At 50.9% G+C, this 24,770-nt stretch overlaps 1 protein-coding gene across 3 annotated transcripts; it reads right to left on the reverse strand.

Moving 5' to 3' along the window:
* On the reverse strand, positions 1 to 23,673 carry STEAP3 (STEAP3 metalloreductase). Of its 3 annotated transcripts, none has more exons than XM_069021179.1 (5): positions 23,479 to 23,673; positions 8,709 to 9,192; positions 7,716 to 8,243; positions 5,990 to 6,154; positions 1 to 361 (listed from the first exon to the last, which is right to left on the reverse strand). In XM_069021179.1, exons 2-5 carry the CDS (start codon positions 9,189 to 9,191, stop codon positions 71 to 73), a joined length of 1,467 nt encoding a protein of 488 aa, XP_068877280.1. In that variant the 5' UTR covers position 9,192; positions 23,479 to 23,673; the 3' UTR covers positions 1 to 70. The 3 variants fall into 3 exon arrangements, with proteins under 3 accessions (XP_068877280.1, XP_068877283.1, XP_068877282.1); XM_069021182.1 differs by lacking the exon at positions 23,479 to 23,673 and adding an exon at positions 20,415 to 20,530; XM_069021181.1 differs by lacking the exon at positions 23,479 to 23,673 and adding an exon at positions 19,923 to 20,205.
* Positions 23,674 to 24,770: the final 1,097 nt, after the last annotated feature.

A 24,770-nucleotide genomic window follows, 5' to 3' on the forward strand; every position in this document is an offset into this window, starting at 1 on the left:
TATGTTTAAGAAAAAGAAACACCTTTATAGAAATGTTGATAGTGCTTCAAAATCCTCAGAGCTGAGGCTGTTAGACGTTGCTGGAGGTCTCCCCGCTTGAAAATTCCCCCGTTGCGCTGGGCAGAACAAACTTGACGTATCTGCCCTTCTCCCAGCCCCTCCTGATTCGCAAAAGTCTGTGCTGGATGCAGGGCAAACTGAAGATGACTTTTGCTATGATCACAGTGCATGGCACGAGCAGTGTGAGGGTGTAGGTCGGGGGCAGGTAGAATTTGTACTGATTCTCATCGAAGGCCCTCGACCAGCCATATGTGAGTGTGTGCAGAGTGCTGATCACCAAGGCAATAAATCCAAGGGAGGACTAAAAGGAAAAGAAACACACACCAGTTAGCAGAATACCTTGTGCCTGGCTGTTTTCCTGTATTTTTGACATTATTTTCTAAGTGTACGTGACACAGAGAAAGCTAAGGGTATTCCTGTGGTGCCTGCACAGAATAAAACATGGCTGGAAACCTTCCCTGGGTAGTGTGCCAGACTGCATTTTTCTTTGTCTAATCAGAGGTTAAGTGTGACATTAGAAGCTCAGCATGAATTTCCCAGAAAGCGCTGCCAACTCAGCAGAGAGGGGGGCTCCTGCATCCGTGTGAAGCAGCAGCCCCCAGCCCCTGCTGAGCAGGGGGGCACATGCAGCTCCCAAGGGCTCCTCCCGAGCTGCTGCTGCCAGCTCTGCTCCTGCCAGTCCCTGGCTGGCTGAGGCTGCTGACCAGCAGGATGAAGCATTGGTGTTGTGGCTCTGGACCACAGCTGGCACTGTTGGAAGTGGGTGAACCTGCAGCTCCACACAGAGCAAAGACATCTTCAGGTGACTGGCGTCATCTACAGGAAAATGAGATTGTGTAGGCAGAAGTGCTCCGTTCAGAGGTGAGCAACAGCCCTCAAGGGCTTCCTCCTCTGTCTTAAAGATCTGAGTTGGTTTGAGAGCCAGACCATCAGGCTGTGTGATAGACTAAGCCCTTGGACTGGTGAGTCAAGAGCCCTTTATCCACTCATGGAGGCAGCAAGAACCCAGCCCCTGTTCTACCAGCAAGAGCTTCCCCCATTTTCAGCTGACATGTTCCCAAGCACCCACAGGGACAACATTTCCCCTGAATATTTCCAGCTCCCTCTGAGGGTTGCTCTCAAAGATAGGTTTTAAACTGTTTCCCTCATCAGTGGCTTCCTGCCAGCATCAAAGTTGGTGGCTCTTGAGCTTGTCAGCTCCCACTGCCTGCTGGCACCCTGCAGCACCAGGCACTTGCTGTATTTTCCTCTGTACAGGTCTTTGCTGCTGTATTTTCAGAGAAAAGCGCAGGTGTAGCATCTTGCTTTGCTGCCCTCCTTTGAATGTTTGGTCTAAGCCTGCTATAACAACCAAATTTCAAGATGCCTAGAGAGGGAAAATTTTGCTGCTCACATCCCTAACTTAGAGAAGAAAGCCTTTACAAGCCAAAATATCTGTCTTGGTGCAGAGATCAGCAAGAAACATGGTCTTCCTGAAGATATGTCCAGGAAAGAGGACATGGCAGGGAAATAAGGAACCAGGGCAAGATGGGAGGAAGGACTCATCACTTCACTTTTACAGTATCTATCAGGCACTCATGTGGGTGTCGCTGAGTCCTGCCAAGCAGGGAACAACTCTTCTCTGTGTTACAGCTGAGCACTGCCCACGGTCATGCCAGGAGCTGGGAACAGAGCCGGGAACTGAACCTCAGTCCTGTGTGCAACCCCACACTTTCAGGGACAGATGTCCTTACCAGAAGCCATGTTCATGTCCTAAACCAAAGTGGCAAAAAGCAGCAAACCCAACAGGGTCAAGACTAGTTGCCCTTGGAAAATTAAGTAGGAGTTTACTGAAATATGCCGTGGTCACAGTTGAACCTAACAGCAGGACCTGACCTGCAAATCATCCATCATTTATAGGTTGAGCTTCTTTCCAACAGGCAAAAAACCCCCTGGGTGGCAAAAGGTTGGAAGTACCAGCTTAGGACTCGTCTGGCAAAGCAGGGAAGGAAAAAGGGGACAGAGTGAATCCAAGGGCAGCAGATGCTTTCTGCCCTGGGCAGGGGGTGCATTCACAGTCAGCCCGAGCAGAGCTCTGTGCATGACAGAGATGTCAGAGCTGGAGATGAATTACTTTGTTCCTCTACAGTTTCTCTTTAAACTGCTGCTGTTACTGTGGGAGAGCAGGAGTGGAAGTTAGTAGGACAAAAGGTGACACACCATCACAGGCACTCTGTGGATGGCGGGATAGGGATGAAACAAAAAGGTTAATTGGCAACAAACACACGGCTAAGCTGTGGTGGCTGGAGACAAGGCTGGCAGCTCCTCTGATGGCAGTGATGGGCTGATCTGCTTGTAACACAAACAAGGAGCTGACTGGGGAGAGCAGGGGGTGCCTGGGGGGTCCCAGTGCTGATGCTGGCTGAAGGACCCACGGCTGCATCCGCCAGACAGCTGGATTCAGGCAGGTCTGTAAGTGCACAAAACCCAAAAGTTTGGCTGATTGCAGCTTGGCTCAGTATTAACAGCTCAATATACACCCAGTATAGTACAATGCAGAGCCTGCTGAGCACCCCAGGGGGCCGATTTGCCAACGTGCCTAGCCCTGATACTGCTCTTTCGCTCTCACTGATCCTCTCTGTGCAGTTTCTGGCTATGAAATCTATCTGGGTTTTGTTTTAAACAGTGGCAGAGGGGGTTTTTTTGTGCTGTCACAACATAGGGAGTTTGGGGCCAGCGCCCCTGTAGGGTGTTAAAGCTCTCTGAAAGATGCTGTATGAAGATGGTACTTTCCTGATGCAGGCTTTGCATATATTTTCTATTCTGCATTATCTCTTCTACCTTCCCCACTTCCTTGGTGCTTGCAGGCTCCCTGTAATGCATCAGCGAAGGCAGTCCAGTCCCACGTGGCTCATTTAGAAATGCCTGGGCAGCACTGAAAGCAAAGAGCCCAAAAATTTCTGACCCAGATATGTTTCTGACTTGTGCAGCCATCAGTACTATGAAATTATTAGCTCAATGGAAGCAGCTCTGGCCTCTCACACTGCCTCGACAGGAGGGCTAGAAAAGGTCTGATTACAGATCCTTTACATCTTACACTACATGAACTATGAAAAGAAACCAGGTCAATTCAACCTTCAAATTCCAGGAGGACTTCTAAGGATGGGGAGGTAAAGGCAATCATACACATTTTTACACCTCAGGCAATTAGAGTTGATTTGTAAATCACTGGGGAACATTAAAAATGTCTCCTTTAAGTTGAATTACATATAAATCATTCCTGTTAGCCAGTGTTTTGATCCTGTACATTTTCTGTTAAAACTGGACACAGGGGGGAACTGTGTATCCAATTTAACTGTATTTGATTGAAATTTGTGTATGTGCAGGAGCTACTGTGAAAATTAACTTTCTTTTCCTATAACTTTGGCAACAATACAAATGGGATTTTCGACCCATGAGGCAACAGATGTGTATTTTAATACTGTGGCAGTACATGGCACTAATACAGGTGTACACACTGGCTGCTGGAAAATGTCAGATTTGGGAAGCTCTGGGAAAGGAGGGGACTAAAGTGGCTCCTGAATTTGTTTCACATGTGGCTTTTGGTACAGCATCTCTCAAACACCATCCAGTTCAACTGAGATGGGAACAAATTACTGCATTTTCTGGAAGGCATCTGACTGGGCTGTCTGCACTTTGCATTTCACCTCTTTTATGCTGTAGGAGTGCTAAAAATTCCAAATATTTGAGAAAGAAGCCTCATGCTTCGCCCCTTGTATTTACACTGTGCCACTGTGCATTAATTCAGGAAGGCTCACACTGAGCTATGTGAATGTAACCTCTGGAGCCTGGAAGCAGTAGCTGTAGCTGCTCTTTTGATTTCCTCAAGAAAGGCATCACCAACTTATTGAGGAGTAAATAATTTAAAAGATCCCTCATTAAAAAAAAAATATATATGTAAGCTAACATGCCAGGAGATCTGTAACCTGCTCTTTTTACATGGTATTTCCAGAGTAAGGCACAATAACAGCCATTCCTCTCCTGCATGTGATCAGCTGGGAGCTCTGTCACACTGTGTCACACTGTCACGCTTTATTCCATGCAGACAGAAATAGGTGTGAGTATCTTTCCATGAACTAAGCCAGGCAGTTCCCATGTGGGGCAGCCAAGAGCTATTTTGGAACCGAGCATCACGGATTTGTGTGGTCCCAGTTCTGACATAGCCTTGGAAAGGCTCGGGAAGGGCTCCCAAAGGGCAGGTGCGACAGTCGTGTTAGACGCGCTACCTGCCACGACAATGTATGTGTTACATGACACAACGCCAGCACCCTCCAGGACAGCTGCCAGGCTGCCTGGGGAGCCAAAGGCAGGTTTCAAAGCCTCCTTCCAGGCTGCAAGGAGATACTTCCCTTCGTTTGGGATTCCTGGTATGAGATGCCTAAGTCAGGACTGATTTTTCCAATGTCCCAGCAGCTGCAGCCCTCCCCTGAGACATGGTGGTGAGAATTAATATGCTCCCATTGTCCAGTCTGAAAGAGAGGTTTAAAGTCAGGTCTCCCTTCTCCTTGAGGGATGATCTCTTGGGGTCAAGCTCTCCTGGTGCAGCTCTTCTACTCAGTGTAAATAATTACTGGCTAGCCCACAGCAAGAGGGGAAAGAAGACAAACTGGATTGCTCATTTGGTGAGCAGGGCACTTGTGGGAGAAGCAGGGGAGCAGGCTTCAAACTCCTGCTCTAATGAATATTGAATTATTTATACACCACTGAAGAGCTTCAGCAGAGCTTAACAGAGGCTGGATGATAGCTATTCACCTCTGCATCCCTGAACCCTGCCCTCCCCTTTGGCAGGGTTGGGTGTGTGCCAGTGTGGTGCCCAGGGAGGCTCCACAGGGAAGCTGCAAGGGGATGGGGTCCTGCAGGGGCTCATGCATGTTGGGTGCCACGGGGGTCACTGCAGTGGGACACGAACCCTGGTGCATGCTAAGCAGCCCTGCTGTAGGAGACACAAGTAACAAGGGGTTTTAGTGCTGTGGGATATGACTGTGACAGAGTGAGTGGAATCTGGCCTCAAAATCGGCTCTAATGTGCAAGGGGATACTTGAAAGGTTCCTTCTCTGCTATCCCTGTTAATTAGCCCTAAGCCTGGCTCCAAATGTATCCCTGAAAATGCTGTCTGAATATGGTGTCTGTGAACATCCCATGGGGAAGACTCAGGTCACCAAGGGAATTTGGCCCTTAGGAGCTTGGCCATTACTGTAAGCGGGAGGAAGGCGCCTAAATCACTGAGAAGGAAAAAATTACATTCCTAATTCAGTTTTTAGAATCAGACATGGCCTTTTCATTGAGGCCATACCCAGCTCTCTGTGCTGCTTGGGCTCTGGCACTTCACAGACCACTCTGAGCTTTTTGGACTTACTGAACACGGGTGCATGCAAGCTCTGCCAAACCTGTCTTTCCCCTGCACTGTCCTCCCAGGCACTTTTCTTTTCAGCAGCTCACTCTCCCTGAACATCAAGGACAGATCTGTGTCCTGTAACCAGCTGTCTCCACAGTGAGTTCTCTGCCTGCCCTCCACAGTCTGCTGTTCCCCACAGCAGCTCTGCTGCTGCTGATCCTCATGTGGATGCCCGTGACACCTTGCATTTCCCCTTCTCCCAAGAAAAGCATCTTCCTTAGATAGGACAAGCCCTGTGTGAGAGCAGCACGGCCCCAGGACACACCACAGCCCTCTGCCCCTCACTGCCTCTGGGTCTCACCTCCTGGATGAGGGGTCTGTGGCTCTGGGGTGCACAGGAAGAGTTTGCTGCTGACACCAGGGCACAGCCTGCAGCTGACGTGCCAGAGCAGGATGTGCTGGGAAAGCAGGTCAACCCTTGCCCTCCCTGCTCTGTGTAAGGGCCTGACTCTGACTGCAGAATCACTCTCTGGCATCAGCAAATGTCAACTTTACCTGAATGAAACTGAATTCCCTCCAGTTGAGAGAGTTTGCGATGGATGGAAGTGAAGTGATGGCAAGTAACGACAGCAAGCCCAGGGCAATTATTCCAACAGAGATATAAATCTCCATCCTCCAGACTTCCTCCTCTACCCAGATTGTCATCTTCTTCTCCACAGCCTGGCATGACAATGAAGGTTTGTTAAAATGGAGCGCTTAGGGACAGAGGAACTGAATTTTATCTGTTTTGGTTTTGGAAGCAGGTTTCCTGGATGAGCACTGGGTCCTATTCACACCTCCAGCACTATTTGCCTGTTTGGGAGATGTGGAAATGCACTCTTATCCCACAGCCATTTGGCCAAAGCTAGACCTGGTTTGAAGCCTGCTGGGAAGAACTGCTGAATGCTCTCAGCTCCCATGCTTGTAACCACAGCAGCAAGCCCTAAAGTCACATTTGGAAAGATAATTACAATGAGAACTCAGTTTAAAGCCATGAAAACAAATACAGATGCTTGAATATGCAGTAGTCTCCTAATAACCTTTGTTTTAAGTGCATTTAGGGGGGAAATTGTTCATGCTAATGGAAGGGAAGATGGGTTTTATACTGCATGGCAAAGAGGAACATTTAGAACTGTCCTCTTTAGCCCATTAAATGGGTTTAATTTACTAAACAAAGATGTTGCTAGAAAACAGGAGGTACAGGGGAAATGAACACAGAACGTTTGCCTGAGATTAATGTGCAACTGTGGCAATCGAGAAGAACCTGCTCAAGGCTGGAGCTGAGAGGCTGGGAATGGTGTCTGATGGATGCTCTGAACAGGCACTGCTGCCAAAACCAGCCATCCTGCTCCCCTGTGCCCCCACAGCTCCTTCCCTCCTTTTTGGGGCAAGCATTTGGAATCACTTGGGCAAACACCCCAGCACAGGAAGCGGAGTGGTTGTGGGGTAATTCCTTGATCACGTTCCCCACTCAGCTGCACGACGCCTGTGCCATCCCAGGAGGGAGCACTGTGGTGCAGTGAGAAGTCAGGGGCAGCAAAGAGCAAATCCCATCCTCCCATGGTACTGCCGAGCTACAGAGCTGGCTGAACTGCCTGAAGGCAGCAATCTCACACTGGATAAACACTGCTGAGAGTCTCCATGAAGCAATAAAGTCCTTTTCCATTTCCTTGTTCTTATATAACCAGTTCCTCACCACCATTTTGTTAAACTCCTGCAGGCACACGGTGATGAGGACACAGAACCCTCCCTGGATTATGACATGGTTATTCCAACAGGCACAATTATGAACATCAGTGTGAACCAACAGGGATCTCCCAAGATTTTGGGAGCTGAAGGAAATCTGCTCCCACCACCATTTGATTTCTCCTCTCCTAGCATTTTTCCTGCCTCTGACCTAGTCTCAGACACACCAGTGCTGGGCAAGGCTGGTTTCAAAGGCTTATCTGTACTTCTGGGGAGCAATGGCATGGGGAGGGCGATCCTAGCCCTGGCTGTAAATGCAGAGGCAGCTGTGTATCCAGGGAGATGGTAGGTCCTCAGCACAGATGGGCGAGCGCCCAGTGTGTGGTGTGCAGCTGACCCGTGCGGGAAGAGCTCCTGGAGGTAACAGCTTATTCCCACTGTCCCACACCTGCTTTGGAAAATGAACGAAAAAGCCAAGATATTAAGCCCACCACCCAACATCTGTATGAGTTTAGAAGATTCCTGCAGGTGCTGCCCTGAGGAGCACCCCCGTTACCTGCTTGACGGCCGTCTCGATTAACAGGTAGCGGTGGGAGCGGCGCATGGGCAGGCAGAGGCTGTACACGGCGTGCAGGGCGGCACAGAAGAAGCTGAGGAGGCCAATCTGCTTTCGGTGCAGGAGCCACTGGTCCAGCCAGTCTGGGAAACGCCTGTACTTGGTGCCATAGTAGAGCTGGGAGCAGGCTGCCAGCACCCCAGGCAGGTAGACCAGAGACAGCATGACGTAGGACACGCACGGCAGCGTGGTGTTGACCACCTCGATGGGGATCTTGTACAGCTTGTTCTTCTGCTCCCTGACGTAAGGGTGGATGACCTGCCGGATCAGGTTGTAGGTGAAGAAGCAAAGAAAAAGCCCCAGAGCCAAAAAGATGGGGATTTTCCAGGCTGGCAAGAGGCGCAGGGGAATGTTCTCGATCTCACGGGCTGATGACATGCAGCCCATGTCCACAGGGGTGAATCCCATGACTTGAGCAATTTCTGCTACAGTGTGCTTGGCTTCTTGGTTATTTGAGCAGATCAGAACCTGCATTGAACAGAAATACACACATAGGGCAAAGAAATCAGGCTGCTGGGATCGAGTGCATGGGGAGGGGTTCTGTGTCACAGGGAGCCTACATTATTCCACTGAGCATCATGATTCCTGGCAGGCTTTTTGACAGGGATTTACCATGGCTGCCAAAGACCTCTCTCCTGGACAGGTTTCCTTTCATATGTGCACTGCCAGTTTGTTTTACGGGCTCTGTTTAGATAAACAGACAATTGAATAATACTTTTCACTTAGGCAGATGCTCCAAAGACTACAAAGCGTGAAGTGAGTGAGGGTACTTCATTTCTGGACAAAGAAATGCAGAAGCTAAGGGGTGGTGTCTGGATGCCATGGCCATCACTCAAGACTCCTTCTCCTGGAGCCTAAGGCCATTTGCTGATGCTGCCAGACCTCAGCTGCTGGAACAGTTGGGATTTAGCCCTTGCTGGAAGAAAACAATACCTGCTTATTTCCATCCCTGGCACCCGACTGCAGCGTCCACGCAGAAACCACATTAAACCCCTTTACCACGGTGCAGGCTGGGAACAGCGAGGCCAAGTACTCCGCGTTGGATTCTTTGTGATGGTTGATCTCGGTGTTGTTGCTAACATCCACCAGGATCTTGCCCGCCAGCACATCAGCCAGGTCACAGAGGGTGGAGTAATGTTCCCTGAAAATCGCCACAAAGATGACATCTGCCTTCTTCACTGCCTCGGCCTGGAAGGTGACCTCTGCTGCGGCAGGGAAGAGGCTGGCTTTGCGCTTCGGGTTGCGGCTGCCGACCACCACCTTGAAGCCAGAGCACACCAGGCGGATGGCCAAGGACCGCGCAAAGTCCCCGCTGCCCAGCACCCCCACGGTGCGTCCGGCCGGCGGCGTGGGGCTGGAGTCACCCTCCATGCTCCGATGGCCCAGCAGGGGTTTGGCCATGTCTCCTCTGGACATCCTGGCAGGAAAAACAAGGAGAAATGGAAATTCACTGTGAAGGTCTCACAGAGACCCAGACCACATCGGAGGTCACAGGGAAAAATGACACTTAGGCCACTCGAACACATGGTTTTGGTCCCAGTAGCCCAGGATCCATGGGCCAAACCCACCAGGAAGTGTGCAGTAATGTACAGGCACCACTGGAGGGGCATAAAACACCATGCTGGGTTGGAAGGTGAAGGCTTTTAGGGAGGTTTCCCAGGGCTGTGTCATCCAGCATCTGCTGGATGCATGCATCCATCCTCTGCTGTTCTTCATGCTGGCATCTCACACTACAAAGCCAGACCAACGCTAACAGCAATCAGAACCAGAAACTCTCAGATTCCCACGGGGCTACCAAATATGTCCAGAAAGAGGGATCCATGGAGATCCCTGAGACTACATTTGGAAAAGCTGGAGGGGTGCTTCTGATTTGCCGGAGCAGAATCAAGGCAGGGAGTTCAAGTTGAAATGAAAGTGTCCTAAAAGCGGTAAATGAAGAGAGTTGCAGCCCTTGCCTGTTCCAATATTTAGGTCTGGCAAGCGCTGTTTGCTTCAGATCTTTAATGAATAATGAGAACTTACTCATGACATTTAAAAAATATATTAAAACATGATGGGATTTGCTCATGAAAGATCTTGATGAGCTTTACAAACGTTAATGAATTTTGCCCTGTAACAGATTAGATATTGAGGACATGGGAAGGTTTTAAGCAGATCAATAAATTCACAGGCAGCACAGCAGCTGAACCTGGAGGCCAGAAAAAACTCGGGCAGGGAACTGCCACACTGCTCATGGGCTCTGCGGGAGGCTCAAATCTGCCTCACAACTTAAGGAACAGCAAATTTACCCTAAAGGATTGGCAAATTCCTGAAGGTTGGACTTTTAAAGGGCTCAGGAGGCAGCCCAGGGAACTTATACACCAGGACCTCTGGCTTTTGTATTGGCACACTGCTAGAGATTATAATAAAGACCATAATTAATAGACTCGTGATATACTGAGGATGGAGACAACTTGGCTTTGGTGCAGTCTTGCCTTGTAGCTGGTCAAGTTCTTTCAAAGTGAAGGTGACCATTTGGATGGGGTGACCTGGTCCTTGGTGCAGGTGTGTTTTTCATGGGCTTTTGGAAATGTCCCTCACCCAAGGCTTTTCTGGGATTGGCACAGTAGTGGTGCAAAGGGGAAGGGCACTTCTGCATGAACAGCTACCAATGGGAAACAAAGGGTGAGAAGAAATAAATTATTTTTGTAATGGGAATAGATTGCCAAGGGATTTCCCTGAGGATTTATGTTCTTCAACATGCTCATAAGTGATCTGGGAAAGGGAGTGAATATTGGGAAGATGGAACACATGTGTGGTGATCACAGAATCATAGAATGGTTCTGGTTGGAAGGGACTTAAAGATCATCTACTTCCAACCCCTTGCCATGGGCAGGGACACCTTCCACTAGACTGGGTTGGTCAAAGCCCCATCCAGCCTGGTCCTGAACACCTCCAGGGATGGGGCATCCACAGGATCTCTTCACAACCTGTTTCCTTGCCTCACCGCTCTTATACTAAAGAATTTCTTCCTAATATCTACTCCAAATCATTTAGGACAGTCAATCTGTCTTGTGAAGAATCTGCAAAAGGATTTCCTCATTTGAGGTGCCTGAGCACCAAAGTTCACTACAGACACTAGAGACACGTGGCAAGAGCTGCACCCGGGCATAAACTCCCCATACCATATATACACTTTAATGAGCTGTAAATTTGTTAAAACCACTCAGAAAAATGATCAAAGGGTCACATTACTCTGAAAATACCGACTTGGTGGTCCCTGGCAGACACACATCGAGCACAGCCAAGTTACTGGAGGAGAAGATCTCTCACACAGCAACCACGACCTCAATCCTGCTCCTCACTGAAAGCCTGCAAAACACCTTCAGCAGATGGACTTTGAAACTATAATTCACTGTCCTGGGTACAAACCCATAATGGTTTCAGTGACAACACTGTTTCTGTGGCAGAGGTCTGTCTGCTCTCCTTGCCTGTCACCAAGCACCCCCTTGTCCCAGAGACCAAAATGTGTGCTCATGGAAGAAGTGCTATCAGGGGAAAACAAGTGCCAAAGAAAGGCACACTCACTTCTCCCCTTTAAAAGCACATGTCCACCGTATATATACAGAGATCAAACAGCACATTGCAGTTTGGCTCATTCCACTACCAAAAAAAAAAAAAAAAGGGGGGGGGGGGGGGGAAATAAACATAGAAAAGTGCCACAGGGAAAAAATGAAAGAGATGACTTTCAGAGCTCTGTCTGCAAAGATGCTGGGTTTTTTCCTGGTCCCTTCTTATCAGACACTTTATCAAACATTCAGTGCTTTACTTTTTAGAAGCCACCTTGCTTCACCTAAATTTGTTAATGTCCAGAACTATTTGTTCTAGGGCCAATGCCATTGTTCAGCATAATTAGCTTGCTCTCCCATACCCCCCCCTCCCCTTTTCCTGTGCACACAAAATATTACCCCGAAATAAAGAAAAGCATCTCTGGCTCTCAGCCACAGGAGAAGAAATCAGCATTCAGGGTGACAAAGTGATTGTTACCCACAGACTCATTTCATAATCGATTTGAGGCACCTCAAAAGTCCTCTCTGTGGTCCCACTGGGATGTAAATTTTGCTGCAAGCAATTTTTCTTGTGGTGTGTTTCCTCTGTCCTGCAGCTGCCACTGAACATGTAGAAAGATGTTGGCAATGTTTGGAGATAAACATCTTTGCTGTCTCCAGTTATTTTGATTAAAAGGGATGACAGAATTAAACAGCCTTTGAAGTCAGCAGGATAGTTACAAAGTAAGAAGACTCAAAATCTCTTCTTTGGATTTTGGTGCGATTATTTCAGTCATGCTCTGACTGGTGGGGCTTTGGAGCAGGAACCATCCCCACTGCAAGCCCTTGGTGGGATGGTCCCTGCTGCTGGCTGCCGCCTGTGGGCTGCATTGCTGTCAGTGCCATGCCACTGCCACTGAAATACTCCTGAGAAAGGAGGGGAACATCCCTCCTTCACCATAAACACATTTCACTGAGACAAACACTGTGGTCTCTGCCTAGCAGATGCCTGGCAATGGACTGTCTGATTAGGCAACAGCTTTTTTTCACTTCTGTATCTCTGGGGAGCACGCAGACCCCCTGCCTCCCGCCACCACCCCTGACTTACCATGTCCATGCTGCTTTTTGTGCACCTATGGACATGTTATCTGCTAAAACTCTCCCTCCCAAAGCTAATTCACCACAGCAAGGTCAACCCACCCACAGTCAGTGCAAAGCACCATGGCCAGGATGCTGCAGAGCCACTCAGATGCAGAGGATCTCATGAGTGTATACCACAGTGCTTGGACACATCTTTAGCATCTCCAGACTTAGATAAACCTCATTTATTGATCTTCCTTATCAAAGAAACCGCACCCTTGCTGAGTTATGGCACGTGCGATTCAAGGAGATCAGTTTCTTACCAAGGAAGCTACAAGATGATTTAAAGCACAGCAGCCCAGTGGGAATAAACAAGCTCCAATCCTAACTAGGCAGCAGCTCCCTACCTGAAATATTGAATGCAATGTACAGCTGCCCTTCAGCTAGGCTGCTAATGCCACCCTTACATCACTGCTGTGTCCAGCTGGAGCACACGTGTTCCCATGCGGAGTTCAGTGACTGCATTGCCATTACTGCTATTAATTGCAGGGCAATAGCAGGGATGGGCAGTGAGCAAGATGGGGAGCTCCCCTCTGCTGGGCACTCTACAAAAAATGGCCAGAAGGCAACTTCTGCCCCAAGGAGTGGGATCAGACAGACAGCAGCTCCATGAATCGAAGCAGTCGATTCTCTGTTGCCCAGGCAGAGGGAGGGAGGGGTTCTCACAGAAGAAAAGCCAGGATAATTCTACATATTTGGCACCTGAGGCTTGGCAGAGGCTGTTAGCTTAGGCTAGGTGCCAGGCAAACAAGGTTTTTCTGCCTGTCTGCCCACACTGAGAGGCCTCACTCAGGTTTTGCAGCAGGACAGCTGTTCTGGATGGAGCTGGGCTGCAGGAGCCCACTCAGGTGTCCCTGGGCTGACAGCAGAGTCAATCTGCCAAGCAGATCATCCCTCACAGCTACTGGGGAACGGGCACACTTGTTATCCTCTTTCAACAGACGTGGGGGACCGAGATACTAACAATGATGAGACTCCAGCAAGTTTGTCTGGGATGACCCAGATATCTTTGACCATGTCTTTAACAATGAGACCATCTTTTGGGGCCCCTTTCACATCCTCTGGTGCAAGAGGATAGCCTTGCTGTTTCCTGTAATTCGCAGTCCAGAGGTGTTTGAGTTGCACACCCTGAAGAAGGATGGACCTGTGGTGGCAAGGCGTGAGCTTTGCTGCAGTTCTGGACAAAAAAAATCAAGATTCATTTCAATGCCCTGGTGTTCAGATTTATCAGATAAAAGACACGTTAGTTTTTCAATAACTCTAATAAAAAGGCAGTGTTTTAAACATATCAAACTGTGCTGAAGAATATGGCAGCAATCTCCTATGGAGCTCCAATGAACGTCCTGTCCAGTGAAACCAAATTGGCTCCTGTTTGCACAGAAACTCATCTTTGAGCTCAGCCTCACATACTCAGTCTGCACGACCTTGGCTAAAACAACTGCTTTTGTGTCTTCCCCTGAAGTCAGTGTTTGTTTAGACCGACCACATCTGAGTCTCCAGAAGCTGTGGATTCAACCCATGCAGGTCATCAAAGAGCCTGCTCTATGCTTCAGCTTCTGCTTGGGTGTTACTCGAGATAAAGCACATGATTATTATTGACATTCCTTAATGACCACATGTGTTGAAAGACCAGCAAGGCCCATGAGGAATCAAATGATGCAGCAGAGCCTTTGGTCCGGTCATTGCAGAGGAACTTCTGCACTGGGAAGGTCCCTTTGGGCCCTGCCAGCCATGGCTGGCACCCAGAGCATGATCCCACAAACACACACAATCCAGGGACAGGGGTGATCTCTGCCCCCAGGGGACTTCCAGTCGGCACAGATGGACCTTTGAACCATGAAGCCAAAGCCCTCTAGCCTCTGTTTGCAGAGCATCTCTTGCTGTGTTAACCCTCCAAAAGCCCCAGCTGGAGAGGACCATTCAGCACCTGAACCATTCCACTCAGGTCTTGCTGTGAGCAGAAATATTCTTTTTTTTTGGCAAACACCATTTTATTTCCAGGGAAAATCAAACATTTCAGTCTCTTTCCCACACACAGAGAATCCCTCCCAGGAGCACAGCAAGTGCCATGAACCTGAACCTGTTGGAACTGGAACAGATTTAAGTAATAAAAGAGCTTATCCAAAGCTGCTTTAATCTCAGCTCTGGTGCACATTTCTGGAGACCTTTCAGTCCTGCCCAGGCTGACTGGAAATTACTTCCCCAGCTCTGCAGGCAAGAGAAGGAGTCAGGGAAACCAAGCTTGCTACCCCTTTCCTTCTTTCTCTTTCCAAAGCAGTTATCTCCCCAATGGTGCAAACCAGGAACTGGCAGAGGATGTAAATCAGCCTTCCAGAAAAGCCATGTTGCAAACCTACCTGGGCTGCCAGCCAGGAGCGAGAATGAGGAAATGCTGGGAGCTGGGCTGTCCCTGCTGCTGTCCTTCAGCCCCTTCACCCACAGGCACACGGGACAGGGAATTGGGGGGGGCTGTTCACCCCCTGCCCCTGCTGCTGGGGTGGGGAGGTGAGACAGGGACCTGTGGCAGGGGAGGTGGTCCTGCCCCGAGCTGGCATCACTGGGTGCTGAGTACGTCCTCTGCGATGCAGTGGGGACAGACCTGCTGTGGGCTCCAAGGACTGCTGTGACCCCACGCCTGCCACAGGACCTGCAGAGTTGCTGTGACTCCAGACTGGCTGCGGGGCTCCAGGAGTTGCCACAAGTTCCCCTGCAACTGTCGTTCACCCTGAAGCCTTTGCATTCACAGGTCCTCATCCCTCCTCCTGCCCCAGGGCAGCTCTTTATCTGATTATCTCATTTATCAGGTATTTATCTGCTAAAACCACTTCCATAAGCTCCTGCGGAGCCCTGCTTTCTCTCCTCTTTATCTCTCAATCCAGTTAACCTTATCCCTTCCTCTTTTACCCCCAAAGGACACGGCAAATTATTTGCCTTCTCCTCTGCAGACAGACACATTCTGTATTTGGAGAACAGGTTTCACATCTCCCTTCAGTTTTTCCTGCACAAGTGAAACCCAATTCTTTCATCAGAGCTGTTATTTACCAAATGTCCAACAACTCAGACTCTGTTCCTTGCTCTCATTTTTCTTGGAGGATGCCCAGAACTGCATTTTCCAATTGAGCCCCTAAAAGGCAGCAGCTGGAGTGGAGACAGTGCTTCCCCAATGCACCACTTCTCTTTCTTCATCTCAGGAAGACTGTTTGCTTTTGCACAACTGTGTGACCCTCTTGACTCATGGGGCACAGTGTCCCTGTCCTCTGGCTCCCCGTGGCCACTGGCTGGCTGGTCGCTCACCTGGTGTCCAGGCGGTCAGTCGGTCCTACCACACAGGACAGAACATGTGCCCTGTTTTTTTAAGCCAGCTCTCCAGCTTGTCACAATCTCTATTTCTTAGTCTCTTCTCTAAAATGTTTCCAGTCTCTCCTAGCTCAGTGTCACCTACAAATACAGTGTGTGCCTCCCAATTCCATCACACACTAATGAAAACACGGGCTGACAGGCACTGACCCTCCCTACTCCATACACCCTCTGGTTTACACACTGAAAAATATTGAGAATGTTGTTTTTGGAAGCCAGCAGTGAAGCCTAAGGCATGTCCATGTCCCTGACCACACAATGTTCTTCCTCGGGACTAAAATTCAAAAACATCTTTCAGAACAGGGGAAAGTGGAGGAGACAGGGCTACCAGAATTTCCCACAGGGGTGAAATAGCCTCTTTTTCCCACACAAGCTCAGACATTTTGGCTACAGTTCTCCTGTAGAGCTACACCAGCCTGTGATCACTTTGCAGGGACAGTTTCCCTCCCCAAGGATAAACACTTCACTTTAATGCTGAGCAGAAAAATTACCCATCTATGATAAACAACTGGAAAACAAACCTTTGGCCTGTTTCCACCAAAACAATGTACTTTTAAGCAGTTACCAATAGGTTCTGCCATAGATACCCTCAAACTTCTGTCCCCCAAATTTGCCTCCATTTGCATTACCACTTCTCTGCAGCAAAGTCCTTGTCTGAAGAGCTTCCTCTGCTCTTCTGCAAAAACATCTTGCTGCCTGTGCCCACTGTGTTGATAGAGTAATGAGAAGCCTGAGAAAGACCTGCCCTGTAATAAAACATCATAAAATGGGAATCTGAAAGCCTGGAAAACCCTGAGGTTTTACTGTAAGACCGTGGAAAGCCCAGACCTGAAGCAAGATGGAGTTTGCTAGAGCAGTGCTGATGCTGACACAGCACACAGGAGCTTTTCTAGCTGATGTGACTCTGAATGAGAAGGTTATTTTCTCGGCTTAGCATCTCACAGTTCTTAAGTGACATAAAGGGGTGGTTTACAACAACTTCAGGTGCTGTACCTAAGTCTTGTGTGGCTTCTCTCACTTTCTTTTGGGGTCTTCATTCTGTTGCTGCTCTTACCAAGTTAACAACTCAGTGACCCACCCATTTCTGAGCCTTCCCCTACCCAAGTGCAAGGAGAGCAGGAAAGCAACCCAAAGCCTGGATGGTGGAAGCTTCTCAGGTAGATCTAGTAATTCCCTGCAGCCAGGCACAATAGGAGGAGGTGTTCCTGCCTAAAATGAGCTGGGGCTTCCACTCTTCTCCGGGGCTTCAGAGATGGGAAGACCTGACTTCAGCAGTCACCACAGGGAGCTAGCAGGCTCCAGCACTTTAAAACCTCTTTGTTTCTTTCCAGGAAAGACATGGAGGGATTGCATTGCGTGTGCATGGAAATATTTGTGTTGGCTATTCCCGTGCCGCAGCGCCTGTTAGAAGGGTCTCCAAGATCAGCACTCCCTTGCCTCTCTGATTTTGCTTCTCCCAGTCACTCACAAGATGCACAGGACCACACGGAGAGAAGACAGTGTGGGAGGCAGCGTGGGGTAGAAGGAAGACACAGCCTATGGCAGAGGGCCAGCCCGGCTCCTGCCGATCCCTTTTTCCCCCTCCACGGAGCACAGGCATGACACACAGTACAGAGGTAGCTCTGAGCCAGCCTTGAATAAGCACAGCAGTGAGAACAGGGAGCTCTGCCCAGGAAAGGCAATGAAGCTCACGTAGGGCCATGTGGTGCCTTTTCTGCCTTTCCCAGCAGCTCCTGGGAAGCTCCTGGCAGAGATGGGGCAAACACAACTGGCTGACCAGGTAGTTATCTTTCAGGATCCAGATGGGTATCTAACTCAAACGTTAAGAAGGATGTGGAGACCTGCTGGAGTGAGTCCAAAGAAGGGTCACAGAGATGCTCAGAAGGCTGGAGCACTTCTCCTATTAAGACAGGCTGAGAGAGTTGGGGTTGTTCAGCCTGGAGAAGAGAAGGCACCGGGAAGACCCTAGAGCAACTTCCAGTACCTAAAGAGAGCTGGAGAGGGACTTTTTACAAGGGCGTGTAGTGGTAGGACAATGGGGAATGTCCTTACAGTGAAGGAGGTTAGGTTTACAGTAGATGTAAGGAAGAAATCCTTCACTATGAGGGTGGTGAGACACTGGCACAGATTGCCCAGAGAAGCTGTAGATGACCTGGAAGTGTTCAGGACCAGGTTGGACAGGGTTTAGAGCATCGTGGTCTAGTGGAAGGTGTCCCTGAGCATGGTGGGAGTTGGAATAAGATGATCTTTAAGGTCCCTTCCAACCCAAACCATTCTGTAATTCTACAATCTATTAGTACTTGCACATGATCAGCAGTTGGTATCAGCCTCCTTCAGCGGTGGACACGTTATCTACAGACCCTGATTCTTGAAGACATTTCTGCCAAAGACAGCAGTGGTGCATTCATACTAAATGGAAATGCACGTGTTACCAAAACCAAGGCTTTAGAGAGACTCACTGAAAATCTGAGAACCTGGAAAAAAGATGGGAGGAATTTCTGTCTCAGTACCTTAAACCCTGGGAAAATGTTCAAAATGTTTAGGCCCCAGAGTATGAAAAGGCTTTTGGAAATGTGTTGGAAGCTCTTATGTCACTGACATACTTTTAGAAGCTTTTTACTTTCAGTTAAGTGACAGTTCACTTAAACTTCGATGAAGATGGGAAGCTGCTTAATCCACTGTAGGTCTGCAGGGAAAACTACTCTAAGAACAAGCAGTTAATTCAAATTTGAAAATAGCATTTTCTTCCATTATGAGGTTGACAAAAAAGCTAACTCTAATCAGTGATGGTAAACTTATAGATAACAAATTGGTGGGTTTTAATTCCCGGTGTGTGACATTTCTTACCACAGCTGCCATTGCCTTTCCCACCTCTCAAGAGAGCTGGCATGGCTGGCCTACTTCTTCCATCATCGGAAAAAATGTGTTTCCCCTGAATCTAAACCTACTTCTATTTATGGGTGGGATGTTACAAGGTCACAGTCAAAGCATAGTTCTGAACAATAAAACAAAAATAAAAAGCAAAGTAAACAACAAAAAAATTATTATGCTTTCAAAGAGCACGTTTTCCTGGGGTTTGATGTGGTTTTGTTAAACACAGACTTGTTGAGTCATCAACATTTTCTTCTTTACAATCACAGAGGAAATCAAATATGTGCAGTGAATGCGGCATCTTATATTACTGTATATTTATTTCACAGCAAATGTGATTTTAGAAGAATAGAAAACGAAAGCTTGATGCAGTATTTAAATCTTATTAGTCCTGCATCTCCTCAGCCCACAGGAGTATTGATGCTGTAGGCGACAGCCTTCCTCTGGTGCTGTCTCTCAGTTTTGGTTTCTTGTCACAGGAGGCAATTTTCTATGTGTTAGTTTTATTCAGACTACTCTGATGAAAATGATCTGGGGTCCTCCGTACCCCTCTGCCCAGCTCAGGCATAACGAGCACAAACACTCCCCCGAGCTCCCCGGTGTTCAGCAAAGGGGCCGTCATGGGCAGATGTCACACCCTGGCCAGGGCCACAGGACAGGGCCACAGGACAGTCCCACCCCAGCTGCCATCACCTGTGGGATGCTCCTACTACAAAGTCACCTCTACAATTGCCTCACAGCTTTCATCCCTTGTTACTCTTACACGGATCAAATGCTGAAGTCCCCCCACAAAAGCATCCAACTTTTGTAGCTTTTACAAGTCCCTACATCGGTTCAGAAACCACACAGCCGCTCCCTGCTCGCCCCTGAGGGACCCTGAGCCCTGGCCAAGATTTTCCCCAAGTTTTTTTTATATCTCAGTGCTGATTTCTCCCTGGCTGGAAGAAGCCGCTCATCTCCTCAAAGCATTTAGCGAAGCTGAGAATGAAAAGTGAAACCTAAGCGCCAAGTGCTGCTCCCTGAGGAGCGCAGCCTGAACGTGCATCCATCCACCCATCCATCCCCGCTGCGCTCACGAGGACCGCATCCCTTGGAACAGCGAACTCGACCCGTTCCGGGGGGTTTGTGCCCGGTGCCAGGGAGTTTCCCGCACCCGCAGGGATGTGCCCAGCACCCACGGAAAGGAAAGCGCTTCCCGCGGGCACTCCGCACCACAGCCCGGCGGACCTGCCGGGGGCGAGCATCCACTGACCTCTCCCCAGTGACCGCCGGCACCGAGACACACCGGTCCCCGCGGAAATCTCCGCCCGGGACCGGGACCCGGCCCCAACACCAACCCTCGCACCGAGGCGGCTGCGTCCGAAAGCGCCCTGGGGGCCCGGGACCCCTGTCCGAGCCCAGGGGCAGAGCGGGCCGCGGGCAGGAGCAGCCCCGCTCCCCAGCCCCGCCGCGGGGGTCCCGGGCCGGGGGTGCGGCGGAACCGGGGCCCAGGACCCAGCGCTCGGCGGCGGGGGAGTCCCCGCGGGCCCGGGACGTTCCCCCAGGCAGGGCAGCCCCGGCGGCGCCGAGCCGAGCCGAGCCGAGCCGAGCCGAGCCGAGCCGAGCCGAGCCGAGCCGAGCCGAGCCTCCCCCGCCCCGGCCCGCACTGCACGCCCGGCACGGGCGGTCCGAGCCCCGGCGGTGGTTCCTCGCCGCTGGTGGCGATGCCCGTCCCCCGCCGAGCCCGTCCCCCCGCGGTGCTCACCTCTGCGCGGCGGCGGGAGGGCGAGCGGCGCCGTCCGGGAGCGCGGAGCGGAGCCGTGATGTCAGGCCGCGGGCTCCGCCCTCCTGCCCATGTGCCCGCCGGGGCCGCCGGCACCGCTCGGCTCGGCTCGGCTCGGCACAGCCTGGCCCAGCACGGCTCGGCACAGCTCGGCTCGGCTGGGCACAGCCTGGCCCAGCACGGCTCGGCACGGCTCGGCACAGCTCGGCTCGGCTCGGCACAGCCTGGCCCAGCACGGCTCGGCACAGCTCGGCTCAGCGCCCAGCCCGGCACCGCCCGGCTCAGGGGGAGGGCGCGGGGGCGCTGAGACCCCCGGCCCCGTTCCCGCTGTGCTGCCCGGGCGTCACTGCCATGCCCAGGTTAAACACACGCGAGCAGGAGGGCATCGCTGCCAGGGCAGCCGGGCCGCGGTGTCCATTACAGACAGGAGTCGAAGGCAGACCTTAATTCTCTATTTATAAACGCATTTCAGGGCCAGCCGGTGTCTCATTTTAATGGGCGGGTGCGGCTTGTTGCGCCTCTGCCCCCGCTATCAGGGGCCATGCACTTGTTCTGAAAAGCTGTGCCGAGAGCCGTGGAGCAGATAATGCTCCTTCCCCCCACGCTGGGAAAGAGTTGTCCTGCTGCACACACCCCAACACTGCCACACGGCCCCGCTCCGATGGAGCGGCGGCAGCACGCTCCCAAAGCCGCCGGGAGCTGGCACCAAAGGGAGTGGCTCCAGACAAAAGCACTGGGGCAAAACCACAGGGACTTGAAAACAAATCTCTCTGGAGCTTTGGTCTGCTCACTCAGTGGAGGAGAGGAGCACGGAGGGAAGGGACCTGAAGGGATTGTCTCATCCGTTCCCGAACCGTGGCATAGCTGGGGGGATGTGGTTGCAGTGTGTGTTTGAAGCCCGGGCAGAGGGATGTGCAGCCCCTCCAAACAGCCTTAAGTGCTTCACTGCCCCTGCAGTCAGAAGGGTTTTCCTAATCTTTGCCGACTGCCATCCCCTCTGTGTCCTCCTTGCACATGGCATATGTCTTCCTGGGATGAAACAAGCCCCACTTTTTTCTCTCTCCTGGGCAGGCTGTGATTTTAGCTATCTCAGCCCATTCTCACCACTGTCCTATGAAGATGTTCCCTCTCTCTGGTCTCCGTGCTGCCTGCAAATGGGGCCAGATACCAGCCAGGGCTGTCCCAGCTTGCACAGGTACTCTCCACTTTACACATCCATGGGGTGGGAGATACAGAAATCTGCAGATATTTGTCTGCAACAAAGATGTGGGATTACTGAGGAAAGTTCCCATTGGTGTCTCCCAGTGACTGGACCCTGGATAAGAGAGAGCTCCAGAAGTTTGGGATGTTCAAGCTGCAAACTTTGAGATGCTGTGAGTTCCCTGGGTATTGGACAGTTGGAATGGTTGGGAGAAGGAGGATCATTGGGATAGCTGGACTTCATCACACCTCTGCAAAGGCCATCTGTGACTGCAGTTGAGAGAACCAGATTACTCCTTAGCCCTTTCTTGCCTGTTGTGGCCCCTGCCTCCTCATGCCTATCATGGTGATAATTTATATGCCACGTTCAGCTCTTTGTGGAGACTGAAGGAAAGAACTCTCCTGTGACTTCTGTATATTGTTACCTACTCTCCCACAGTATATAAAGGACAAATTTTTCCTTTAAATTTATTTACAGAACCTGTAGTTGTTGGCTTGTTTGCCTTGGTCATTGCAATTCATCTTACTGATTCCTCTTTGCTCTCTCAGGTCTCTGCACTGTGTGGGTCTCCCCATGTCCCTGCACAGGGCAAGGCTGCTGCCATGGCAGTATGATCACTCCTGTAGGTAATGACCAAGCCTCTGGAAGTGCTGAAATCTACTTCTCCTTTTTTAGATTGCACTTCCTTTTCTGTAAATTAGCAAACTTTCCACGGAAACACCCTCTGCTTTTACACCTTTCTGTCACAGAGGAGCGCCTCAGAATGAACACTCGTTTTATACCTGTCTCCCTGTTCTCAAACCCGTGGCTGGCCCTGTCCAGGCCACCTGTTTGCTGGACAGTTGGAGTCCTGCAGCTCCATTTTTCCTGCAGTCCTCTCAGCAGGCAGATAAAGCCTTCTCAGCTCCCAAACCTTGACTGGCTTTATTGGTTGTTCAAAAGATTCCCTTGGGAGCTCTCTTCCTGGTGAGGGACCTGACATAGGCTTGCAAATTGGCTTAATTTCTCTCCTACCCTGAGAGACCCAATGTGCCAGGATCATGCTGGACTTGGCCAGTGTTTCCATGTGTATATCTGGGGTTTTTCCCCCTTTTTCTTTGCTGGTCCTGAGCAAGGGCTTTTCATTGTGTCATCTGGACTGTTCTTCTCGCAGCAATCCTCTTTCCTGGCCCATCACAGAGCTGCAGATCTCTGGCAGCACCATCTGTGCCCCTGTGCCCGGCTGGCTGTGTCCTGCCATCCTCTCTGCCATGATGGCACCTGCACCCCCTCCTCCCTGTCCTTCCCCTCCGTGGGGACAGGGAGTTGCTTTAGATCTGCTCAGGGCTGGGGCTGCCAGGCCCCACCAGTGCCCGTGTGCTGGCACAATGGCACTGGTGAGCAGATGAACCTCGACAGCTCCTGGCTGCCGGGCCAGGGAGCCATGGGGAGTCCCCATGTCCCACACTGTGTCTTGGGGGGGCTCGAGCCATCCGAGGTGACAGCATGGAGGGGTGCACCAGGCCAGCTCAGCTCCTGCCCCGCACCCAATCAATAAGGGAGGTGACCCAGGGCATGCCCAGGCTTTGCTGTACCCAGACACAAAGGCAGTGGTCCCTGAGCCTTCCCGTACCCAGTCCCCCTTGCCGGCTCCGTTGGGTGCATCATGTGCCAGCCCAAGGGCTGGTGTGCACCCAGAGGCCACTGGGGATGCAGAAGTGCTGGGCAGCAGTGGCTGCACCTGAGCAGATGCTGTGACAAAAGCAGAGTTTGGGGACACCACCTCACCCTGCCACTGGCAATGTCACAGCAAGGGAATGGCTCAGCTTGCCCCTGAAATCCAGAGGTAGTAAGTGGCAAACTTACCGCTGGGAAACCAAACCTATTTGGTAGGGCAGTCAGTAAACGTAGCTCCTCCTCTGGCTGTCCCAAAGCTGTGTTTTGGGCTGGAATCTGCTTTCTTGGGGCTCGGTGGTACCGTTTGGGTTGGGAAATTGGGTTAGCAGCACAACAGGGTTCTGTCTGCTCTGGACTGGCACATGGCCCAGGGGTGCTGAAAATGCCAAGCTCAGAAAGGAGCTGAGAGGCTGGAACATGTACAGTGTACATGCACAATGAAGGTGGAGATAACGTGGTTAATTATTGCCAGTGAGCAGAGGCCAGGAGTTAGTCTGGGACAGTTGTGAAATAGAGAGCTTGTGTAGGGGAATGAGTTGGGGACTGCAAAAGTGGGATGTGGGGAGACATGATGGCTTTGTGAAGTCAGAGCTGGGCACACAGTGTCTTTGTTGGGTGAAGAAGTGGTAGCTCATGCTGTCATTTGACCTTGCTGGGTTACCTGGAAGGACTGGGAGTGATGCAGACACCTGACAGCTCTGGCTGAATCCTCATGGAGCTGCCAGGAGGGAGCAGGCGGAGGGAAGCAGCCTCTTGGCAGGTTTCAGGCATGCCAAAGCAGTGCTCTGTCCCTCTCAGAATATCCCAGGTGGGGAGGGATGGGCTGTGGGGGTACTTCTCCCACCTGAGGGCTGTGTGGGGGCTAAAAGTCTGGTCTGTAGCCACACCAGTCATGCCATCAGCTGCATGTCTCCCACTGATGATCCAGAAATGATGCTGAAATGCCTGGTTTTTGGACCAGGCTTTTGAGGTGAGATGTGGCCGAGTGTGGGTCACTGCACAGCCGTGCCAGACACTTCAACCCCAGCATCCTCCTTGCCGCTGCCTTGTCACAACTGTGCTTGCCAGGGTGCTCAGCAGGATGTCTGGGCTGGAAGCGTCCATAGAGGGTTTATGCACACCTGGGCTATGCTGGATACAGCTTCTGGATGGGCCCCATTACTCCCCTCCCTCCTGGGGCTCTGGCAGCATCCCTGGGTAAGTACAGTTAACGTGGCGCTACCAGAAAACGGCTTCCTGCTGGTAATCAGCTCCCGGCAGGTTATCGCCTTCTCAACTGCCTGGCTTTTCGGGGAAAAGTGTCATTTATCGGCCCTTCACGGAGGAGACCTGTTAGAGATGCTCCCCGCCGGGGCTCGTCTCCGCCTGTCATGCAGGCGCCATCTAGTAGGAAAAGGAGAAAACAGAAAGTCGAGGAAGGTGGATGTAGGAATTCAGTTTCTCTCTGGGAAAACTGTTTAATCCAGCACAAAGCTGCTCTG

The sequence above is a fragment of the Aphelocoma coerulescens genome, chromosome 7, assembly GCF_041296385.1.
Source record: "Aphelocoma coerulescens isolate FSJ_1873_10779 chromosome 7, UR_Acoe_1.0, whole genome shotgun sequence".
In the NCBI taxonomy this organism is placed as follows: Eukaryota; Metazoa; Chordata; class Aves; order Passeriformes; family Corvidae; genus Aphelocoma; species Aphelocoma coerulescens.

Coding starts and splice junctions, on each gene's coding strand:
- STEAP3 (XM_069021179.1), bottom strand. CDS start 9,191: ATGTCCAGAGGAGACATGGCCAAACCCCTGCTGGGCCATCGGAGCATG. Junction 8,244..8,708: donor CCAGGGATGGAAATAAGCAG/GTATTGTTTTCT, acceptor TGTTCAATGCAG/GTTCTGATCTGCTCAAATAA. Junction 6,155..7,715: donor TCGAGACGGCCGTCAAGCAG/GTAACGGGGGTG, acceptor TTGTCATGCCAG/GCTGTGGAGAAGAAGATGAC.